The sequence below is a fragment of the Falco biarmicus genome, chromosome 8, assembly GCF_023638135.1.
Source record: "Falco biarmicus isolate bFalBia1 chromosome 8, bFalBia1.pri, whole genome shotgun sequence".
In the NCBI taxonomy this organism is placed as follows: domain Eukaryota; kingdom Metazoa; phylum Chordata; class Aves; order Falconiformes; family Falconidae; genus Falco; species Falco biarmicus.
This window is the reverse complement of record NC_079295.1, coordinates 8,920,038-8,945,098: the sequence shown is the minus strand read 5'-3', so window position 1 is coordinate 8,945,098 and position 25,061 is coordinate 8,920,038. Positions and strand designations below refer to the sequence as shown.

The following is a 25,061-nucleotide window of genomic DNA, read 5'->3' as shown; positions in this document are numbered from 1 at the left end:
GAGCTAAAACCACACTTGGCAGCTGGGCTTGGAGGGAATATCAGCAGCGGAGGATTTTGGTGTACAGCTAGCCTGAGTGACAGACAGCCAGAGTCTTCACTGCTCACTGAAAAACAATAACATTTAAGAGGAAAAATTACCCCAAAAAGGGAAGGGTAGGCAGAGGTTAAAGGAGAGAAAACAAAACATCTGGTAACATCTGCTTTCAAAATCACTGACAAACAGCTCCAACAGATAGTCCCATTAGTTTGTTGTCTTTAAAGATGGGGAAGCTGGAAGTTGTCATTTCAGACAGCAGGAGGAAGGCATTCTGCTAGCCTTACATGCAGCAGGAGCCTATGCCCTTGTCCAGTGGCGGAAAGTGACAGCCTGCTCCGACAACTAATGCCAAACCTGAAGCCACAGGTACATCTGTAACTGACAGCTGGGGGAGCTGACAGCTGCTGCGTGACTGAAGGCAAGCGTCCTTGTGCAGGGCACCAGGCTCAGCCGTGCACACAGCCACCAGCAGCAGTTCTACTTCGAGATGCTTAGCTCGTATCAGTCCTCAAAGATTTACCAAGGAATTACCATTCTTTTAGCTCACCTAGGTGTGGAGTTGAAGTTTGCCCAGCAGAAGGTACAAATAAAGGTGGCTGAGTTTTGCTGCAGACAGGGATGTTAACTCAAACGTGCCAGGGGCATACCTCTGGTTTTACAGTATGGAACTCAAGAGCACTTGTGCCATATTAAGGAAACGATTAATTCACATATATTATTTACAGTGAAGAAAAAAGAAGGAAGAATCATTCTGTAACCTTTATAGCAGACTTAAATGAAAGCAATAATAGTGCCACATGACTTTTTACAGGTTCCCAGACAGTCCACGAGAAGGCTCCTTTGGTGAAAGCCTTATTACTAGCTGGACCCGCTGGGGTTGGAAAGAAAATGTTGGTCCATGCCATCTGCACTGAAACAGGAGCCAACCTCTTCAACTTATCTGCTTCCAACATTGCCAGGAAGTATCCAGGCAAGAGTGGCTTGCAAATGATGCTTCACAAGGTTCTCAAGGTACTGTGCTTCGTGTACTTCTCTACAAAGCTGGTTCAGTTAATCATATCTTTGGTGGAACAAATAGGGACTTGTAGTTCCTCCATACCAAGGAACATACACACTAATCGTGCGAGACCAAAGCTGCCCAAGGTCCAAAGGATGGCCAGCCTAATTTGAAACTCCCTCCCTGCTTTTGAGTTTTCAAAACCACTTGGTGACAGCCAGTGTGTGCACCACTGCAGAGGATTTAATGCCCCTTGAGAAATCACTCATAGTAGCCATATTTTTCACATTAACATTTGTGCAAGCTTTGCATTACCTTGAATGTTAAAAGCATCATAGATAAAGAAAATTCTGTTCTTTGTTTATATGCACATCAGTCAGGAATGTTTGCCACGCAGCATTTAATCAGATGCTAGGCTGGGGGTGGTCAAAAATTTCCTCTCTGGGGCTGTTCTAAAACAGCTCTCCCCTCTACTGCTCTCTGTTTACCTATCAGCAAGCTTTTCAAAAGAGGGGATCCTGGTTCAGGATTACATTAACAGAAATGTACGAGAAGTCTGGAAATTAAAGAAGGCATATGAGCTGTGAAGAACATTTCCCAAATCCTCTTCAGAAAAAAAAAAAAAAAAGAAAGACTATCCTGGCAGAATTTCTTCCACATTCTAAGTCCTCAGCATTTCTGCTAAGGAAGGAAGCCGGTAAACATTTCCAGACGAAATACTCATAGAAAGAAAAAGCACACCGTGTACACTAGAAAAAGCCAAATACAATATTTTTCCAGTGCCAGAGGCCTACTAAAGGACTGAATTCAAATTGGCTTTCCCTAGGATTTATCAGATGTATGTTATTAAATCCAGTATTATAGCAGGCTTTGTGACAGGTGCCACCAACCCCAGAAAGGACTGGTTTCACCGTTAAAACTAAAGCAATCCCCAAGGACCCCACTCCTTGCTGGTCAGAGCAGCGCCTAAGGAAAAGCAACTGGTGCTGGGACCACGCACCCTTGATGCCATAACACTAACACTGGGTCTGGCACCCCACCCCCCCCACCCCCCCTACCCCCCCCCGACACAAGCTAGTGCCGTTAGGCTGAGCTAACCCTCCCTCTCCTGCTTCCGCTCTGCACATTTCACCCTTCTGGGTTTCTCTGCCCTCATCAATTGCAAAGCACACGGCTGGCTGCAGGCACAGCACAGACCACCCTTGCCATCATTTAGACTCTGCTAGAGCACAAGGCCTTTAAAAACACAGGAGAAAGGCAGCCTTTTCACTCCTATAGAAGGTTCCAGCTGAAGATATTAAGATTTTTTTTTTTTGTATACATGCATCCATATAATATGTACACTAACTGGCACATACATAAAATTGTTTGCATATCTGTATACATTATATATGCAAGTATATATACATACATTAGGTAAAGTCTAAATATAGGTATAGAAAAATTTACCTTTTTCCACATCAAGACCAAACGGGAACATTAGCCAACACCTCCCCCAAAATTACAGTGAGCAGTCCAAGCTTACTTCTCTACCATAGCTGTCACAGAAGAAGCAACAACACTTGGGTGAACCTTCATGAGTTACCAGGATCGAAGTAGCTTGCAGTCAATCACATGAAATAAGGACTGTCCAGGCACTTGCTTATCAAAAGGTGACTTGTTCCAACTGCAACAGCAGTACTGCTTCAAACTCTCCTCCTTTCACCACCGAGCAAATACCACAGAGTATCTCTAAAGGAACGTATCATCTGCATGCTCATTTCTGTGCAGACTTATATCGACATAGCACCAGCTACGTCTTAGCATCATTCAAATCAATTATGTTCAGTTTCCATCCCTAATCCCTTCAGTTGTTTCACCTCTCCCTGCCACCTTCTGTCCCTGTGGCAGAGTCACTAATTTGTCAATCTGCTGAATACTTCGACTCAGATTCTGTAGGTTCTCAGAGCCAGGCTGGAAGCAGTCCTCCATCTACATAGGCTCTCACCTCTGCTGTTAGAATCCCTCTTTTTTTTTTTGTTTCCTCGACAATGCCAAATGTGTCTGGATTTCCCTGTCTCTGGGAACTCTCAAGTCCCTGCCACAGCTGTCTGCTCCATTTGTCCTGCCATCAGTTGCTACTTCTTTACAACACCCAGCGGTCCCACACACACACCTGGGATGGAGTAACTCCATCCAACAGCACAAGGAGGTCCAAGGTGTAGCCCACCAAGTAGGCAGCAGCTTTGCAGGGGAGGACTGGGTGTTCTTAACGACAGCAAGCTGAACACAATTTAACAGGGTGTCCATAGAGCAAAAAGTCAGACAAATTCTGGCCTATATCATCAAGAGTATAGCCAACTTCTCAAAGCAATTAAGTGCCAAATAGCAGGGGATAATTAAGAGACCACAACTGCGTCCACTGTTGGGCTAGCCTGTTACAAGACAGGCACTGACAAACCAGCAGGTCCAGTGGAGAGCCGGGAAGGTAAGGGGGCTAGAGTGTGTGAGGTAAGCTGAGCAAACCCAGTTGTTCCAGCCTAAGGGAAGGCTGGAGTAAGAGGAGGTCCAACTACTGTTTTCATGGGCTTCGTGGGATAATGCAGAGAAACGAGTCAGACTTTTCCCAGACGTGCACAGCAACGGACACAAATTGCAGCAAGGGAAATTGTTTATATGTTCAGGAACAAGTTTCACAAGGAATCAAAGGGTAAGGAATCTTTTACAGCCCCGTTTGCGGGAATCTACTGTTACCCAAGCTGAAGCAAAACACAAGAGCAACACATACTGAAAAATTCCTTGACAAGAGGAAGCTGAGTATTGGTATTTGCACCCCCCAAAACAGCTTATTTTTCACCATGGTAAAAAAAAAAGTCTGGTGTAAACATATTTGGATTATTTTAAGACTACAATATATGGTGGTACATATAGCAGACAAGCCATGAAAGCAAGTGGTATCTTGTATTCACAGCTCTCAATCTACTGAGACATAGTCCACCTCGGTAAAGCATCTTGCATGCAGGGGAAAAAGTTTGCCTCCTCTCCATAATCAGACACTTCTGTTGATTTTTTTTTAATTTTTTGTTTGGGGGTTTTGAGGTTTTTTGGGTTTGGTTTTTTTTTTTTTTCCAAACAGCAACTGTGACTGTTGTCAAGCAAGCTTTCTACTCCAGCTTTTCAGAAGTGTCTTTCTATAGAGTTAGCCAAGCAGAATACAGACCTACCACTTATAGTTTTAAGTGAATGACAGGAAACATGACATTTCTTTTTCTTTTATCTTACAATCCATGTAACCATTGTTCAACACCAAGATTTACTAAATATGAATTAATGGTGCTCTGTGATAAAGGTGAAGTAACCTTGCACTTTTGATTATCTATCACATCTGCAAACAACAGAGTTTCTGTAATGAAAGGAAACACTGGAGAGCATAAAATGACCGTCAGGAAACTTTCGATCCATAACTGAGTGTTGGCTGCTGGCAGTTGTTTCATGGGAGACACCCTAAACAAGTGAATAGCACTGGGAAAAATGAAACCCTAATTTATTTCAGATGGAAAAGCCAAGTTCTTTTATTTTGGGGAGGAGACTTGTGAGAGACATACCAGCCCTGATCTAACGTGAGGCTTGCGTATTCCTCAAAGCAGGCATTTTACATATCATGTGGAGGAAATGACTTCTCATACCAGAACATGAAAACACCAACATTTCAATCTGCTATTCAAAGGAAATGTATGACAGATTAATACCAAATAGGAAAGCCATTGAAAGAAGCTGCAAACACCAAAAGCTCAAGTACTTGTGTTCTCCATAAAGGCACAGCAAAGCCTGCCAGGTCAGCTGCACTTTGGAATGAAAAAAAAAGAGGATCTGTCTCCAATATAGAAGCATTTCCCAGCAGTCCCCAAAACCAAACTCATCCTTCAAGCATGAACTAGAACATGCTGTAATGTTTTGTCTAAGCCACATTTTCCATGTACAGAGCCAGCCTGAACTCAGTGGAGCTCTCTGCCAGCTCGTACCAACCGATGGCTTGGCTCTCTAACATTCCCATCAAGGCACAAAACACTGATACAAGCTGTTGCACTGCAGAAAAGATGCAAAGAATGCACAGGAAAAAAACCAAACATATCCAGAAAGGATTGAGGAGAGAGGGTAGAATTCATGACTCTGCGAAGCAGAAGTGTAAAAATGCAGGTAGCTCACAGGGCTTAACTCCAAGGCAATAAAAATGACAAGCACTGGCCTTCCATTAGCAACCATAAGGCAGCCATCAAGTTAATCACTACCAGAGTGAGACAGCCCCTGTTGGGTCCTTTACCAGGGCCGCAGCAGCACACAGAAAGCACATTGTACAAAAAGCCACACGTGGGAGAATGTTATTAGTGCAACACTGACCAGGCTAAAAGGTTGGGAGAGAGGTGGCCAGGAGGAAATACCAGCAGAGGAGTCACGTACGGGTATGAACAGCTCAGTGTGCTGCTGTGCAGCCATCTGTACCGAGCAAGAGCTGCAAGCTACAGAAATATTTCAACACCTCACTGTTAGGGGACTGCTATCAGGCTGTTTGGTTACGCTGTTTAGCAAGTCAGAGGTAACCATAAAAGCATTATGCCAAAAAAGGAATAGGATGTATATAAACCCGGTGTTTAGAGACAACGTGATTTTGAAGCCTGCCAGGTTTTTTCCACCGAATCAGGTTCATGATATTCACACCCACTGCTGCACTGTCCCTTCAGAAAAGTCATTTCTCTGGCAGTCTGAAGAACCAGGTACAGCTTACACAGAGTTCTGTCAATGTGCTAGGGTATTTAGCATCTCCCTGCCACACAAAACTCTTCATTACAGTTGAAAGTTTGGGGAACAGTACAGACAGCCTTTCTCCCAGGCATCCCAGAGCAATAATTTTTCTCTTGGTACAGTTCAGCCTGCTAGAAGCCTAGACCTTTGAAGTGCTAAATACCACCAATGCTCAAATATACAGGGTTACTTCTGTGACAAGGCAGCTTTACCTTGTGTTCCTCTAGTGTCAAAAAATTAAATGCATCCTGTTGGAAGACAGTATTTATAGTTATACATATATATAGTTTTATATCAGTTGTGTGTCTAACAAGCCAAAATACACGATCACCGTGCCACTGGAATATTTGCCTGGTGAGGCTCCCACAGATAAGGCCTATTCAGCATCTTGCTCCTTTAGCTGCTTTGAAGCATTTCTGCAAATATAAACTACAGAGTATCGAGCAGTTTTCAGCAACAACTCAAGCTTCCAGAAAATCTTAATCTTGGGCCTTTAAAAAAAAAAAAATCCACCAAAGCCTTTGAGTCTGGAGGAGCCTTGTGCACGTGCCCTGCAAGAATCGAGTCTCTCAAGTGCAGCAATTTAACTGTCACACTTTCCAAACTCCAGAGCCAGAGTTTAACCCAAGGCTTTCAGAAGCTCTGTTTGATCTTTGATGAATGTTGACAGACAGCAGGACGAGAAGGTGGGTTTTTAATAATGATTTTCCTGAAGAGCAAATCAAGCCTCTGTGACCCATCGTTTTGCTTTACTAGCTGCAAGACGCTGGCCCAGGCTGCCCAGAGCAGCTGTGGCTGCCCCATCCCTGGCAGTGTTCAAGGCCAGGCTGGATGGGGCTTGGAGCAACCTGGGCTGGTGGAAGGTGGCCCTGCCCGTGGCAGGGGGGTGGAACTGGATGGTCTTTAAGGTCCTTTCCAACCTCAACTATTGCTTCTATGATCAGAGCAGTTTCCAGTGTAGGCGGCTGCTGTCTGGGTGCGGTATTAGAAGGGTTAAGGAGCCATCTGCTGGCAGCTCCAACAAATTGTTAAATGCAGCAAAGCTAATAAAATTTCAATTACAAATTAATTATGTACAGTGCATTTAATTATCCATGGATTCAAACTGTCCATGGATAATTCAAATGAAGCACTTTCACGGGGGATATACAGTCTGCTACGTATCTGCCAACAATTTAAATTAGATGCCAATGGATTCTGGGTGTCTGATCCATCTCAAAAAAAAAAAAGGAACCGCCAAGCCCAAACAAAGTGTGTTGAATTTGGTCATATTCATGTGTATCAACATCAGAAAAAGATATGCAGGTCACTTTATACATTTAGATGTTTGCCTCAAACCAGAAAGCAAAGTCTCTCTTTAAGAGGGAGCCAGGAGTGAGGTTATTCATTGTTATTTCCACTTACTCAGTGGGGGAAAGAATGGGGACAAAAAAAGATGAGAGGTGTGACAACAGCGAGAATTCTTCCTTAAGAGTTAAAATGAAAGTATAGTCCAATTTAAAACTTAAGGCTGCATTTCAGAGGGCTGCTAACCACAGCAGTCATCTCCGAGCCAAACGGGGAAGATCTGCACCTCCCCGACTGCGGCGGCCCCACTGAAAGGACAACATGGCTCGCTTTGAAGTACACAAGCAGAGTTCAACCATTGCCAACAGCTTTTACAGCCTCTGTAACCTCCCCCACCCTTATTCCCCTGTCACATCACACCACAGCATCAGACACAGGTATGGAGAACACATTGCAGAACAGCTACGCAGCTCCCCAGACATCACACAGCTGCACTACATGCACAGAGCAAAAATACCAGGAGGAGACTGCTCTCCTTGGGAAGCAAAGGCACAGCACCTCTTTACATTAACATTAGCACGCGCATTAGAGGATGTCAGCAGCCGAGACATTAACAGGGTCATAAACACAAGCAAAGTGGGGAGAAAGCACCACAATAACAGCAGATTGCACAGTGATAGAGCCTACTGGGGGGTAACATGTGTGCACAGTCTGTAAACTTGAGCAGAGAGCATGCCACCAGCCCAAACTTCACTGGGGAAGGGGAGGAAATGCAGGCTTCAAGGGGAACCGTCTCCCACTGCCTCATCTCCCTCCTGATAGCCTCTCCAGGCACACAGAGCAGGAGCAAAAAAGAAAAAATGGTTCTTATGTTTCAGAAGGTAAAGGCACCATCAGAAAGCCCCAGCCAATAACCCATTCGTTAGCAGTGCCGAGTTCTGTAAGGCTCTCCGAGTCAGAGCTTCCACACGGCATAGTAGATTGTGACAGGTGCATGAAATGCAAATGCAGTTCTTTAACAAGCTGTAGGTTTTTTAGCAACATAAACTAGACCTATGTTTAATCTTAAAGTCTTAATTTTACAAAGAACGTCAGTTATCCCATCTCTGCTATGTGACCATGCTACCACATTACACTTCTTTCACTATTTGCCTCCAAGCCTGTTTACAAGCATCGAAGAGCTTACTGAATTCACCTGCAAGTGCAAATCACTAGGCCTGACTTGCATTTTCTGCAGGTGCCCGAGCCCTTGGCTAGCACATTACTCAGCAGAAAATGCCAGAGTTCGAGGCTGCTGCACAGCTCAGTCCAATGAAAGCCCCAAGCTTACCCTCTCTAACATACCTTGCAGAGCACGTGCAGGCTTAGGAATATGCCAAACATACCTATGAACACAGATAAATAGGAGGATAGATTTAAAAAAGCATCTGGTCTTATAATGGCAGAAGTTATTGCTGTACAATTTTAATCTGTTCTTTCATTCCACGTTATGTACTCAATACACTGCTGGACTCAAGTTCCCCTTAAGTTGTATGTGCAGATAAACATTCACATAACTGCTAGGTCCACACATCAGTTTCTACAGAACTTATGCATTCTCTTTCACAATATGTTTTTATTTTTTCAGTCTTAATTATTCACCCTAAATATTCGAGTCCCTGCCTTCCAAAGGGAAAAAGCTCTCTGCTTTCTTCAATGAAACTGTTCTGAACTTGGAGGTACCACTTGACATATTATAGGACTGACGAGTTACCACAAATAAAGCGTCACATGCCAAAGATGGCATTGTTTCCACTTCACCCCATCAGCAGCAGAGCAAACGAGTGTAACAGCCGCCATCTACTATTCTTTTCCCCTATATTCAATCCATTTTTACTGTACAGACACACACGCTTAGTGCTTTTGAAACGTGTCCATTAAAATGAACTGCAGCGCTTTGAAGAAAGATGTTCATGACTTAATTATTCCTGCACTGGCTGTCAATCAGACACTGGGCTTGTGATATATAGAACCTATCGATTTTATAAGCTTCCTTTCCGGAAGCTGCAGTTTCAACTTGGGGGAAAAAAACCAAACAGGACAGAAGAACGCCGTCTCTCCCTCTCGTTACCCATTGACTCCTCGAGCCATCACTTTTGTTGCTGAGCAAACTAGCACGGCTCCAAGAGCCACTGGAAAGTGATCAAAATTTGGCAGCGGAATGTCTAAACCACTGGCGTTTCTATAGCAATAGGGAGAGCGCAAGATGTGAAAAAGCCTGTAGCATTGCTGCCATCCTGCTGTGAACCTGAGGTATAGTGCCTCTGACTTTGGAGCCGGAAAGCCCATTTGTACAGTCACACACACACCCACCCCTCTTCAAATTAACAGGTTCTGTTTTAATTCTTGGGCTAACTGCAAATTAAATGCTATTTTGCAAGCCTGAATGCATATCAGCCTGTTTTGCTTCACCATTAGCACCCTCACTTCTCATGCACCAGCCGTGTCTTGCCTGTCTCCCCGTCTGTGTCGCCCTCAGAAAAACCAGCGAGGGATCCCACAGGCAAGGGCAGCCAGTCCCAAGCTGCCGGTGGTCTGTCCATTGCCACAGAGCTCCAAGTCCAGGCTTCCTTCTGCAGAACTGCCGCTGAATTAGGGTTGAGAAAGGAAAGATAAGCATAGCAGTCAAAACGATCCCATTTGGGTTGGGTTCTTAACGTTAGATTGCTGACTAGAAACAGTTTGATTTGCCAAGGCTGCTGAAAAAAGCCAGTGCTATCTACGAGTGCTGAACAGTTCTGGGGAAAAAAAAAAAGCAGCCAGGCTAATTTTAAATGCTGAAATGTGGATTCAAAAGCATAATTACAGGCTCCCAGGTATGAAATTATAGCCATTTTAATCAACTACTTGCCTTCTCTCCTCCATTTTCTCTTAGGTGGCTAAGCAATTGCAGCCTTCAGTTGTGTGGATTGGAGACACAGAAAAAATATTTTCTAAAGCAGTGCCGAAGGCTGAAGAAGAGGTGAGTAGCTTCTCTTTTTATTTCCATGCGGGTAATTTCTCCTGTTGCATTACAACAGACACAAAGGAACAAGTGTATTTCTTAGCTTAGCACATACCAGTATGACCAGACCTGCCAAAGCTTGCTTGATAATAGCTTGTCTCACTAACATTTTTTTCTTTTAAGGGAGTCTTGTGACTTCTTAAGAGCCCCCAAGAGCTCACGTTTCTCTCCTACACCTATACTTGCTTTATTTAAAAATAGTCCAGTCACTGCTCATCAGTGCACTGAAAAGTAGAAGAGAAAAAAGGAGAATTTCAAAATAGGAGACAAGAAACTAAAAGTTAAGATGAGCTTAAATTGTTCAGCTCTATTAATTTGAGAAATTGGATGGAGCCAAAGTGAACAATAAAGTAACAAGGATAAATTTCCACTGTGAAAACAAAGAGCCTATGTTAAATAGTTATGTTTACTGATTATTTTCTTTGGGCTCCCAGGAGCCCTATTGCCATTGCTTCCATTCCTGCCTCTCTCATGTAGCTTCCCTACTAGAAAGAAAATTAAAACACTGCCCAACAGACACAGAAACTCAACCGCTGCAGCAGAGCAGAGCTCACCCGAAATCCTGATTAGATTCATGTTGCTTGCAAAATGTTTTACTTTTAGAGCTCCATGTGAAAAAGTAAACCTTTTTTCTTAAGGCAAGTCCTGTGCATTTAGACTGTGGGGTGGCCACAAGCCTGTGTTTTGGAAGGTTCAGGAAACATCACCTTGGAGGAGGCTGTTACCTCTGCGAGGGCAGTGTGAGCTCATGGGTGTGCAGTGACTGGTGAGCTCCAGTAGCCTCCACACCAACAGGGAACCTTTCTCTTGAGCTCAAACCTTGACAGCGAGTGCAGATGGGGATTAAAATTAAGACTAGGGGCCAAAGACTGCCTGGAGTACTGACAATCTTTGCTTTGATGACCACCAGTGTGGAAAAAATTCTTATCCTTCCCACAGCAAAGTCAGAGCTATCAGCTCTGCCCCCATTATTGCATCCCAAGACCTGCAACTATTAACAAAAGGTCTCGTGTCCTTGGTGGGAGCGGATGGCCCCAGGCTTGACATCACACACATCCAAGATAGTTCACAGCATAGCCAGTATTTTGAGCCAGAGAGCATGAAACAGGCAGGACAGGCAGTGGTAACTGGAAGCAGTCTGGGGAGCCTTTCTTGGGAGCACTAGAATTTTGGAGATGAGCTACGCTCAGAAGCAAGGGGAAATCACTCTGCTCATCCCAATGCAACATTTCCAGCACTGTGACTGAGAACCTGGTGCAAAATAAGCCTTAACTTCTTCAAATACCCACTAGAAAAGTAGTCTTTCTCCAGTCCTCCCCAAAGGATGCAAAGCAGTCAAATAGCAAATACATTGTGGTATAAACCTAGTTGCCAAGGACGACGCATGAGCAGTTCAGCTCCTCCTCGTTAAAGAAGTCGAGGTCACCTTCACCATTCACTCTGCTTCTCTCCAGCCCAAGTCCACACGATGGCCGAAATCCTAGGCTGCCTCTTCAGCAGCCCTTCTTGCTACTGGCACATTTCTTTCCAAGTGGAAGAGATTATTAGCTTTCACGACACATCCCTGAAATGCGCACACTATGGACACACATTAGTTTCACAAGCATAACAGGAGCTGCTACATGTAAATGCCAGTCTGGTTTAGTAGGCTTACCATGAGTGGAGTGTTTAGGTCGTCTCTGATACTAGTTCAGTCATTTAAAATTTTGAAATTAAGATGCCTACAAGCTGAGCAACGAACACTTGTTGGAACCAACAAGTGGATCGGTGGGAATCCATGAATATAATTTGTCACTCAAAAAAAAAAGTGTTCTAAATGCTAGGGATAAATTAGGACTTACTTTCACAAGTAAAAGGTGAAACAATTGTTTTAACAGCTCTCTGCATCTCCTGATAGTCAGTTTTTCCAGCAAAAAACATACCACAGGCCCAGAAAACACCATGTCTCACCTGAAGCAATTATATCTTCTATCAGTCATTTCAGTGAGATGGGATTCCTCTACATTCCCCCAAACCTAAAATAATTTGATAGTTCTCACTTTTCTAGCAGTATTGAAGTCTCAAAACATTGGAGAGCATTTATACTTCCTTCCAACATACATGAAGAGAAGGAAAGCATGAAGCCTATGAGAAGCAACAGATACATAAATCACAGAGTAATTCAGCCAGCATAAAATGTTAAAGTAAATCCATATCTCTGTCATTGCTGTGATCAGATCTCCCTGGCAGAGCAAAGGTGGCAAGATTGGCTAAACCTTTCAAAGCAGCTATGTAACAGCGACTTGTTTAATCATCAGAGAAGCAAAGCTCATTACCAAAAGCTTCCCAGCAACGGAATAGCAAAGTTTGGATAAGAGCTTGTCATTTGAGGTTGTGCCCTCAGACTGCAGCGTTTGGGCGTTGACAGAGCAATATCCTTTCTTTCTGAGCAAGAAAAAAGCCAAGGCTTCTCCTTTGTTCCAGGGTGTACCTACTATACTCACAAGGCACATTCTTTGGGAGCAAGTACAGGCATCCTGCTCTCCTGGGAGCATTGGGTGCATCGGCACAACAAGGAGGAGATGAAAAGATGGCAGCTGGCATTGTGTCATGGCCATAGAAATAGTTCATACAAGAGCAACAAAATGAGCTGGGGTTATCATCCTGGCAGGCAACATGCCCATGCTCCAAAGTGGGACCTATGCCCTAATGCTAAGACATGCTCAGCTCATTATCATTAAGCAACTGGCAAACTTAGGAAGATGCATAGTATGACCATGAGAAGAATAAGAAAACAAACATATCACAATTAAGACAAGTTCAGCTAGAAGAATAACTGTGTGACTCTACCCAGAGACTTTAGGGATTTCTTATCAATTACCCAATTTTCCCTCCTCTGTAGCTTTCCCTCCAAAAAGCAGAGCTTTGTCTCCTTTCTGCCAGCTGCCTGCTACTGCAGACAACAGAGATTGGATCACAAAGATTGTACCTGCAATGTAGATTCACAGGTGTTTATAATAATAAACCTTTTTAGCTGAGAAGGTCTGTGGGGCAGTTTCTTTTTTATTGACATTAAGGAAAGCCAATCTGAAATCAAAGCTCAAGTTTCAGGGAGCTGCTTACTGTGTAGTAAAAAAAATAAATCACGAGTTGATCTGGAGAGTAAAGTTTTCAAGTGAGTGGGTGTCAGCGACTTGAACGTTAAGCTTCAATCATTTCTGAAAAGAGGCTTTCAAGTCGGACTTCTCCAATATGCTGTCCTAACCTAGCTGTTCACTTGCAGCTTTATTAACAGTAGAGTGACACTACAGCAATTTGATTAAGCTTCTCCAACCAATATTCACTTGAACATTATCAAATATAGCTATACAATAACAGGCTTTGCTCAATACTCATCCGTTTTGTAACTAGTGGTTGTTAAAAGTCAAATGGTAAATCACTGCAAAGAAGTGAACCTTGAGTTCAAAGAGCTTGCGTTCTCAGGTTAAAGCCTCAACAAGCTAGAAATCATAGCAAAAATTAGGGAGTATATGTTTCACATTTACACATTCACATGGGTAGGAGTTGGTAGACCATAACCTCCAAGAGCTGGGAGGATTCCAGACCAGGTTACATACCCTGGCAATTTTTCTGTCTGTTAAGGTTCATCAGGTGCACAGGTCCAAGCAATATTTCTCCTTGAACTGGAAATCGGGATTTCCTTCTTTACATGAGTTATTTCCTTCCTGCTTTTCAATAACAGTACCAGCAAATTCAATATAGAAAGGCAGTAGCACAAACCCACAAATAGATAAGCAGAAATTGAGTGTTTGCCTGACTTTCAGAAGACAGAGGCATTCTACTTAGGATGAGCATACTAAATGCAACTAGACTACTAAAAAAAAGCACAAAAACCTGTTGTATATAGCACATCTACAACTTCACCTCGTTAACTCTAAACTGTCAGCATCAGTAACAACTCTTTCCTCTTGTATTTACATGTACACCCCGAAGATGAACCTGAAACACCTGGAAAAGATCCTCCCCAAATTCCTTAAGGCTTTGAAAGCGCAGGACAGAGTGCTGCTGGTGGGAACTACCAACCGTCCCTTCGATGCTAATCTTAAACCTTTCTGCAAAGTTTACCAAAAAATCATTCTTATTCCTAGGCCTGACTACGCTTCAAGATTTGGCAAGTATTTAAATCATCCTGTTGATTCCTACTGTTTAAAATCCATGCTTATTGTCTGGTTATCCTCAGAACTGACTTTAAATTCACACCCCGGGTACATCTCAGTTCCTGAAAGTGTAGGCAGTACAGGTACAGGCTACCCCAGAGAGCAAACAATAAAAGTGGAAGTTGGGAGAAGAGTTTAAAATACTGTTTGGCAGTTACTAATTTTTCATTAGTTTAGTGCACAGCAAGTTCAGCCCAAGCTGGTTTTTCCCCTGTTTGAAGGGTAAGACCCTATTTCAGTGCAAATTTTCTAATCCAAGCTTTTAGGTTTGGTGATGGGTTTTTGTTCGGTTTTTTCGGGTTTGTTTTGTTGGGGTTTTTTTGTTTGGTTGGTTTGTTTTCACACAGGGATTCTAAGTTTCTGTTATTCCTATCCAGTTTCCGTACTCTAAACAATATACTTCAAAGTCCCTCCATAAACAGAACTGTGTCTGGAGGACTGAGTTTTGTCACTAGCAAATTCCATTTTTGTACCTACAGATCATTAGGGAAATCTTAAAGGCATCCACAATTTTGCAAGCCTAGTCTATCAAATGTCTGCAGTGACAGACAGGCTCTCCCAAAGCCCGACAAGTTCCCCGAGTACCCCATACATTGGGATTTAAAGCTTGTCGGGAAAACAGTGTATCTTATTAGACCAATTTACATGGCTAGAAAGAGACAAACTTCCAGGAATACAAGTTTGTTTTCAGATTTGAATCATCTTGAAGCCTGCAATAGCTCAGCATTGGCTAGGAAGAAACACTCCAAATTAAGCTTAATAATGGGAATCAATTACTACAAGAAAAATGGAAGTTTGTCCGCATCCTTCAGAAGTGGCTGGTAGAAGGGCTTTTGTTCCCAGAAATACATAATTTTTTCCTGTGGTTTAATCATGGATACGTGGTTGAACAGTTTTCTGGGCACTAAGGGGTCTCGACGTGGTGACTCACAAGCAGAAGGGCTGTTTAGGTCCAGTCTAAAGATAATATTGAAAAAAGGTTTGAGGCTATTCAGAATGTCACCAAACACTTCAGCTTAGGACTCTCAATGGTGCACTCCTACCAGCAGCTCCTAGCATGGAAATCCCTGTTGATCACCACATCAAAGACAACAGACTCCCTTCATGCCACTGATTTCTGATAGATCACATCCCAGAATACAGTAGTAAAGGAAACCACATTCAGTTCAGGGACCTGGCTACACAGTTGTACCCCGACTACAATATCGCTCCACATAGTCACCTTCTCACAGTACAGTCGCATGACTTTTGTAAAGTCCAGTTTCTTAACTGCCTTTCACAGAGGCAGCCAAGGTACTGAGATGATGCACGTTTGGGCAAGCTCAGGACAGGTTTTGACTGTCTAGCACATTATAAATCTCTCCCAAGTTCAATAATTTTCATAGCGTGGATGGGAAACGGTCTCTAAGCAAGCTAACATGTGTTTCATGTTACGTTACAGCTCTGATAAATTGCTAACAGATAAGGGACATGAATAAGACCTAGAGAGAGGAGGTGATAGCAGCTGAATTTAGCTGTGTTCACTTCTGGAGATTGAGCTGTCACATTCTGGGATTCTCACCACTAATTTGGAGTCCAAAAGGGCCAGCTGAAGGGATTTCAACTGCAAACTTAAGAATGCCCCAAAAAGTTAACTCTTGACATTTTAAAGCAGATTAAACTTGCAATTTTACTTCTTTGACATTGTCCCATTTAAGACCCTGCCTGGCTTGTTCTTTAGCTCCAGCCTTCCCTGAAGTTCAATGGAAATATGATCTTTACCACAGAGAGCCCTCACCTTCCAATGCCTGACACCCAGTCCGAGAACTAGAGAAACTTGTTTTGACAGGAAAGCCATAACAGAACAAACACTCACAGCCACAGTGCACGTTACCTGTCTGCTACAACCCTCTCTCATTACAAACCAGAATATTCCAATCTATGCACAATGGAAATAGTAAACACACAATGGAAATCATTAAACTTGAAGATTCACGATCCTATACTGGTTTCTTGCTATTAATCACCCAGCAAGTCGGTAACTTGTATTACACACAGGTCCTGCCTGCACCAGAAGCTGCGGCACACAGTCTATGGCTGCACAGAAGCAGTGCTCACTGTTGTGTGCATCAATTCCTCTTTTATGAATTAGTGATTCAGCCAATAATTATCGAGCATAGATATAATTCAAGTGGAAGACCGCAATTTGCCCGAGTGAAAAATGTAATACAAAGTTGTCAATAGTTATGGGCATGAGTCCATAGTATTGACGCGGCAGTCAAAGGAAGGATGGGGCAGGTTTGCTCCATTACACAGCTGCCCCAACATCCAGTACCGTTAACTCCCCAAACACATTTTCATACTGCATATGAGCATTCAAACACACAACACCCAAATCACAAGTTGTCTGTCTCATTCACAAACCTTTTTAATCTCTATACATAATACTTGTTGTTTTTCCCAAGTGTTTTTATATAAGACTTTAAAGGAAAGCATGGTGAGATTGCATGAAAGTTTTAATAAGTTTCTCTGAGACAGACCATTACTTTATATAGGATAAAACAAAAGATGTTATTACTCCTATAAATTTATCTTTGGAAGCAAAATCTCAGGCACTTCACAAACAATTAAGTAAACCTTCATATCACAGAGGTTCACAGCTAAAAGATACAAACAGATTCACCATTCAAATAAGCAGCAAAGTGCCAATCACAGAAATTTATACCTGGCCTTTGCAACACATGCCTGCAGAGCTGGAAGCCAAAGGCTTCCAAACCAAGGATCGAGTCCCCATAGCAGCCCTCAGCCCAGCAGGAGTCACTGGTGACCAGGGTCATGGAGATAAAAGCAGGCTGTTAATATAGGTGCGTAAGTCTACACACCCAGACTGGAACATGCTGGACAGGTTCTCTTTCTGTGCGTACTTAAGCACATTTAAGTAGTTCTTTCCATTTTTACACACCTATCCACCTCACATTATGTGGCCTTAATGACTTTCGGAAAAGTACTGACTGATAGCCAACAAACGATCACTAATGGTTCGAAAACAGATGTGCCTGAAGGCCTCTATGCTACAAATCTGTGGATGAAAGAAACAGCAAACATGAAAAATGTGAATCCTGGCTTTTCTGACTGATATCCCTTATTTTCCTGTTTCAGAATGCAAAAATATTTCTCCTGCTTTCCTTAACGCATGTCTTTGCCATTCTCTTTTTCTGGATCCTGATGAACAGTGCTATGGAAGCACATTATTCTGCAGAACGGTGGAGTGATCACCAGCTCGCTGAACATAAGCTGCCTAGCAAAAGTGTCTGATGGTTTCACCCCGGGACACATCATCCAGGCAGTACAAGCTGTCCTGAGCGAGCTACGCCTTCTGCAGATGACCAGGAAGCCACTGACGACTGCCGAGTTCGTGACTTCTCTGGCCAGGCAGGATCCAGTGTACATAGAGGAGGAAGAAACATTTAAGGTGACATTAAGAGCTATGTTAACCAGCTGTCTTTCATCATCCCCTGCCACGTCCTTGTCCGGGCACATTTGATCTAGAGACCCGCTAATTCCGCTGATGGGTTGGCACATCACTATTTGAATGATGATGTATGGCTGAACAGCACCAAACACCCACCTCTTCCCATTTTGGGATGTTTGGCAGCCCGGGCTGCTGGGCAGCTGGACGTGCCAGGCAAACTGTCATTACTACAGGCAGCAGCTCCACACGGGCAGCACACCTGGCACACAGCTTTGCTGAACCTACTGCCCTCACCCTGCTCCTGCTGAACAGAGTGGCTTTCACATGCGTGGATAAATCATGCAAGTGTCATTAGTACAATGCATCGTTTGTTTGGGGGTTTTTTTGAGCTGATGTGTTCAGCCCGCCTGGCTATGTTGAGAACACAAAAAACCTGGACATGCAGGTGTTCCACATAGGGCTCAATTTCTAAAGTCCTTATTTTAAATCATTTCAAACAAGAATTTTCTTCTAAGAGTTTTGATTTAAAATACTGGTTTAAAATAAGAATTAGTTTCTGCCTCAAGCTCCCTCCCTCTCCCCACCCTCAGGGCTGTAAAATCCTGAAGGCAAAACCTGGCACATTGCACATACCTCAAATGCACATGGATCACCCTGCAAACAACTACTTTTTCCAGATGTAGCTCAGTAATAATTAGCCTTTGTTTCCCTAGACTAGGATTATCTTTATGTAGCAGTTAATTCTGCTTTCACTGTATCACTTAGGTTTCCTATTGATGGGAACAGTTTATCAGGCTTAAGTATAGGTCTACAATGTATTTACTGTAGTGACTTCACTGTAGCCTAGGGACGGCTGAACCGGACTTGAACTAGCTAGTCAAGCACAACACTGCAACTTAGCAACACTGACACTCCAGAAAAATGGTGCAACACTTGACTGAGGCACTCCAAGCCTACTAAACACTAGTGAAAGCCTTGGCCACAGAACAGAAAACCCTGTTGTGTACCAAGATGCTGCAGGCAGCCCACACCTGGGGCTCCAGATGGGATAGGGCTTCTGTACTGAAGCCAAGAGACCCCAAAAAGCACTTTCTCAGTCCTATCCCCACCCCAGCTTCTACCCAGACCCACTTTTAAACCATCCAGTTGTCCTGGCTGAAAGGTTTCCTTCTCCTTCTGCTCTTTGAATCCCCTCTGGCTCTGAATCCCCACAGCACCTCACAAAATAAACAGGATGCAGTTTCTAACAACTTTGTCCAAGTCTTCTTCCACTGCTAACCTAATGATAGTGCATATTTCTCCCAGCCCTGTTGAACACTTTCCAATTTCCATCTAGAGCCATTTGGCTCACTCAACGCAGGCAGCATTTGTGATATTTGGCAAATTACTCTTTTTATCCTCATGCTTCCTATCTAAACCAGTATCTTTCCTCAGGGAAAGGCTAATGGTTCAGTGTTGCAGCAAAGAAAAAAAAAAACTATCATTCCCAGCTCCAAGTAGTAATCCATTTGTACCCTGAAACATGAGAGCTAGTATTTAGTGCAAGTTTTACTTGAAAATATTATTCTGCTTGCTATGAATGTGCCTGTTTTGTACAGCACGAAGCGTGCAGGCAGCGCTTCATTTTGAACACTGCTAAAATGATACTGTCCTCGGCGTCCCGCGGCAATCATTTCTTTGCATTAATTACAGCCCTTAAAGTATTTCCTTTTATCCGTTTCAAATTTTTTTCCCTTAAATGTCATGGAACCTTGCCCCAGCACCTGTAATACGGCACAGGGGAAGAGGATTGTCAAAATGGCCTCATGCATTAATTAAACTCCAGTGTCTTCATCTCGTCTCGCACAGAAGTCTCCCCTTCCTGAGCCTCTAATCATTGCCACCGTTGGACCTTTTCTGTTGCTTTGCTTTGTCCTTTTTGAAGTGGGGCGGCTAAAACGCAGCATTCAAAGTGAATATTAGCGCTGTGATGAATCTTTGATTTCTATTCACTGGAAACATGAATCTCCCTGTTTGACATTTATATTCTGCCAGTGTTCCAAAATGAATATAAATAATGCAAAATTTGTAATAATGTGATTTCTTCATTCAATTTACTCAAATTTCTGCCCCAATTATACATCCTCATTTTTGAAATTACAAATTATTGCACCAGTGTGATTGATACAAATCCTTGCACAAAAATAACAGTAATCCTAGAGGAGCAAAGGACTGCAGTCCAGCTAGCACACCAAGTTCTGCCTGGCAGTGACTGGTACAAAATACTTACATGCAAGAAAACCCCTACTACAGGCTATGGACATCCATTGCTTCCTCCAACAAGCAACCATCATAACTTTGATCCATCGCTCACTATCAGGAACATCCCCAGTTCAGATGCTAGTGCGCTAACGATAAATCTACTTGTAGCCGTAACTGAGGAGCTGGCTTCATTAATCACACATCGCAGTTCCACTAGCTAACGAGGCAAAAGCAGCCATTACTGCAAGCCAACAGGCAGGTTAATTTTGTGCATTGAAATATATGCATGAAGAAACAGGAGGAGAACAAGAGGGGACATCACAAGTCACTCAGCTCCTCCCGCCACATGCAGCGGAGTCCTTTTATCAGTGACTCTGAGCAGGCAGTGGGATGACCTCCACAGCCCGCCCCCACCAAACAGTGCTTTACACCCCACCAACCTCCCAGAAAGCTGTTGGCAGGGGTTTGTTGTTCTTTTCACCTCCCACTTAAGGTCTGGGGAACATTATACCCAGGACAACAAACCTGGAGGAGGAGACCGCAGGGAGAAAAATAGGATTTCCATGGCCTCATGGTCTGTGGCTCATGGAAGGCTAGAGACATCGCTTGGTTGCTAGTTACTGCTGGGGAAGTCAAGACCTCCCCAAGTCAATAGTCACAACCACCACCTTGTCTTTCTTATCCCCCTCACGTGAAGGGCCAGAAGCAGCCATCTCCAGACCTCTCCCTGCCCCATCCCATCCCATTTGGGACTGTTCTCCCCGACACAGGAATAGTTTGGCCCAAGACAGCAAAATTCAATTGCCCAGGCCACTGCACCGAGAGCCTCCCAAACACCTCCCATGTCACCATCCAGATGTGGATCCGCGAGAGGCTGCATGATGTTTTAATCAGTGGAGTCAGGGTTCTTGGATGGGGAGTGCTCAGCTCAGTCAGGCAATTAGAGCAGAGATCACTGTGTTGGGGCTGCCCAGAAGCCAGCTGGACATTTGACAGCTGTCAGACTTCATTTACCTGCTGACAGTATTTAATCTGTAAGACAAGAGAACCAAATAGGGTGCCTGTCATCAGCCCCTTTCTGCAACCCAGAAGCAGCCTGTAAGAAGCATGACACCAAGGAGGACCATTGGGTGCCAGGAGAGGAATGTGAAGGCGTTTTCTCCCCTATACACTTCCAATACCTCTTCTCCCAACTAGTTCTCTTGCTGCTGCCTGTCTGCAACACATACTGGGAAACTGGACGAGGCAGATTCCTAGAGGCAGCCCTTCCAGGCTCAGGCTCCAAGCAGCATTTTGGGTGGATCACATGGCAACAGCAGACCTTCACGGGATGCTGCATTGGTAGGAAGGTTAAAGACGACAGGGGCCCCATCAAAGGGCAGATGAGACACAGCTGGGGCATGAAATAGTGGTCTGTAGCCAGAGGAAAGACATTCATTCCTGGGTCAGCGCATGGATGAATATGGTCAAGGCGGCAGGCATTTTACCAGCCATGTAGCATTTTATTCTCTGATGTAGGCAGGACTTTGTTAATAAAGGTTCCTGTACGTACAGCTTGGGAAAGACTAATTCCTACATAACTACTAACTTTAAGGCACTGCCTTCTTCACTTTACATTATTTTCACATGGCCTAGAACTGCCTTGTTGACATTACAGTCCAGGAGCTTGGCAGGTTTGCAGAGCAACTATACCAAAATCATTTACAAGTCACAGGACTGTGAACAGGCATCTGAAAGCAATAAACAGGTTTTTAATGTTCAGGGTTTGTTTTGCTTCTTAAGCTCTCTCATTGAAATAAAAACTGTCTGGATTGATTTGCAGAGCCATGAGAAGTAGATGCTTTGTCTATTGCCAAGTTTCAGACCACAGGGAGTTTTGACAAGAGCTATATACCCTGGAAATAGGGTTGATCATAGAAGTTCTAACGTTTCCATAACTATAGCAACACAAATGGCCCAGTTAAGAATCCCTGTTAATGAGACACAGTTCAAGCAAGCAATTGCTACACTTCTTGTTATAATAATGTACTCAAGAGATCTGAGGATTTCATTTCTCCTTCTCCACAAGCCAGTCAGGATTTTAAGAGATTTGGAGGGGTTTTGTTGTTGGTTTTTTGTTGTTGTTGGTTTGGTTTTTAAGGAATGCTCCATTGTACTAGTAAAAAGTTTAAGGTTTTTTTCTTTAAGTTTTAATAAAACGTACATATCCTTTTTGATTCTCCAGGCTTGGTATGCCAAGACACCACTGGGTAAAGCACGAATCAGAGCACTTGCAGACAAGGAGAAAGTACCAAAAGGAAAAACAAATAAAGGAAAAGGAAAAAAGTAACTTGCTCAAGAATTTTGCATCTGGCAATACCAGTCACAGCTCTACTTTACTGAAGAGGGGAAGACATCAGGAAAGCAGACACATCAGAATAACACACCCCAAGTTTAAGTATTCCAGGAAAGAGAATTCCTTTCTGAATGAATTTTTAAAAAGTTAAAAAAAAAACAATCAGATGAGACATCAATGTGACATGTAGCTCTCACAGGATAAAGAGTTAACGACCACTGACTTGCTCAAGTATTATTTATTCGAAGAGATTTTAGGGGGCAGAAGGGTTCATTACTCAGGACTGTAACATGCCATCAACTTTTAGGCTATACTCATTTATTTCAGCAAGTAACTCTCCTTAAAAATTGATGTCACATTAATGTCTTTCATTACTTTAATATCCTATATGCTTTATAAAACTAACTGCTTTATATATCTGTAGGTCTAATGTGTTACAGTTCTCAATAAAACTATTACAGCTATAAAGACTGCTTTTTAATTGGGATGGATTATAAGACACTTAATGCAATCAACCACAAGCTGAATATTTACATAGCTGCATGAGGATCAGCACCGTTTTACCTTTTGATGCTTTATCATGGACAAATTTTATATGTGATGTTTGAAGAAAACAATAAGCAGAACAAAGGCAAAAGTAAAGCAGTCAGGTGGTGCTCATGTCAGTGGATGCCCTGAGAACCTATTTTGCTATAGAAAACAATGCCAAGTTACCTTGTTTGCACAAACGGCAGCGTTATCCGTTACATAAGAAAACATGTATGACAGAACAGCAGCTGCAATGACAATCTGGATTAGGCCTGCTGAGCTTTCTAAAAGGTTGTTTCATGCTGCGTTAAACCCAGTCTACCTAGACCTGCTTTAGCTTCTGCTAAAGCCAGTCCTTCAAGCTCCGTTCAAGCAGCCCACTGGTGAACGCCTGCCCCATCCCATTCAGACCCCACACATCAAGCAGGGTACAGATGGAGCCTGTGGGGACACAGCAGCTCTTTCTGTGTGCTTGAGCAGCAAAGTGCGAAGCTCTGTAGCAGGAATGCCTTCTGCCCACAAGGACCCAAGACACTTGGAAGCAGAGATTCGCTGGTCTTGTGCTTTGATGCAGCGAGTGCATTAGACTTAATGTCCAAATAGCACAGGGAACAGTCCACGGCAGCATTTGATAGCATTCAGGTAACAGGCAATCAATCTTGTCCGTTCATAAATCATCACTTGTGGGGGCAAGGTTTTTATAGGCAGTGGTCAGAACACCCTAAAGCTTTGGGACATCCTACGTGGCACTGATGGAGCCAACACCGCCTTTATGTCAAGTACAAGGTCTCATTCACCAGGGTCTTTGCCAACAGGCAACTCACAATACCTATTTAATTGGAACACGAGGCACACCATCCCCAGGGAGTCAAAGGACCTGCCCATACCTTTACTACCGAGAGGCTGGGAGGTACCAGGAGGGCTGCGATGCTGTAGGGAGCTGCTCAGGTTTCCTCCAGCACAGGCCAGGCCAACCAGCCTTTGAGGGAGGGCAGGCTGGGGACAGCACATCACGTTCTCTGCCAGTTACAATTCACTCTGGAGTACAGCAGTGCTCGCTGCTTAGTACAATCTTACCAAGGCGTACATAAAAGGGAATGATCACATTTTAAAAATTTCCACATCTTCGTACTATCCCAAGCCCTCACTTCCCCTGCTTGAACAGTTATTTCATCAAAAAGGTGGTGGCAAGTGACTTGCCGAAAATGCACTTTTACCCAGACAGTGGGTACACAACATGCTTTAGGACAGCAACCCTGCAGAAAGACAAAAGCCCACCCAAAAACCTGCCTGAAAAGCTGCTCTAACAGTTTGCTGAGAAGGGATTGGTACTGAGCCTCTCCCACCAAGAAGAAATCCAACGGGGAAAAAAAAAAAACACAAAAAACACTCCTGGAAACAGCAACGTCTGAACAAAAGCCCAGAAAGATTCCTACAGGCAACTAACTGCACAGAAAACAATTCAAGAAATCGTATCACTGAGCACAGTAGAGGGAACTGGGTGGCTCTTGTTAATAAAGTGAATTTACCCCCCCAAGGGGGGAACGGGCTGCCATGTCGTCACAGCATGTGGGACAGAACCAGCCCAACTCAGGGATTTTGCAGTCATCTTTGGCTACGTTTTGCTGTCTGATACAGGGCTCCCCTGGACTTCAGCCTTCCAACCCTGCCAAAGGGATCCAAGCAACAGAAGAGGAAATGCTTGCTAGATCTCCTCTGTGCAACACCTCAGGACATTTCTGGTGTACAAATTCCTTCCCCCAGCCATCCCCGCAGTAATCCAGTTGCTGGAACCTCGTCACGACCCACTCAAGGGACCCTACGAGTGCGAGTTGCCAGCCTCTGGATTTAATCACTTGCAAGAGAACAGCTACAGACTTTGGCTTTCCTTTCTTTATTCTTTCTGTGCAGACGCTTGTTTGCGGCAGGCTGCTGGCTCCACAAATTTGGCAGCACATGCCAATTAAAAAAGGTACTCTTCAACTGCATCCTAGGTGAGGAGAGCCAGACTCTCCAAAGAGATGGCAGGGTTTGTGTTAAAATCCTCATCTCTGCTCTCATCTGCAAGAAAACTAATTTGGATAATTCTGTCCTCAATCTTGCCGACAGTGGAATACTCCTCTCCACAACAGGTTTGACAGCAGGACGTGATGTGATGAAAAGAC

General features: G+C 43.6%; 1 protein-coding gene across 1 annotated transcript in view; it reads left to right on the top strand.

Annotated features, from left to right (window-relative positions):
* The window catches only part of IQCA1 (IQ motif containing with AAA domain 1), a 112,388-nt gene extending 89,570 nt beyond the window's left edge, over positions 1-22,818 (top strand). Inside the window, exons 15-19 of the mRNA XM_056350567.1 lie at positions 851-1,050; positions 10,017-10,103; positions 14,118-14,295; positions 17,554-17,792; positions 22,258-22,818. Coding sequence (XP_056206542.1) covers positions 851-1,050; positions 10,017-10,103; positions 14,118-14,295; positions 17,554-17,792; positions 22,258-22,362 — 809 coding nt within the window. The 3' untranslated portion in view covers positions 22,363-22,818. The remainder of the gene's footprint in view (positions 1-850; positions 1,051-10,016; positions 10,104-14,117; positions 14,296-17,553; positions 17,793-22,257) is intronic.
* The last annotated feature ends 2,243 nt before the right edge of the window (positions 22,819-25,061 follow it).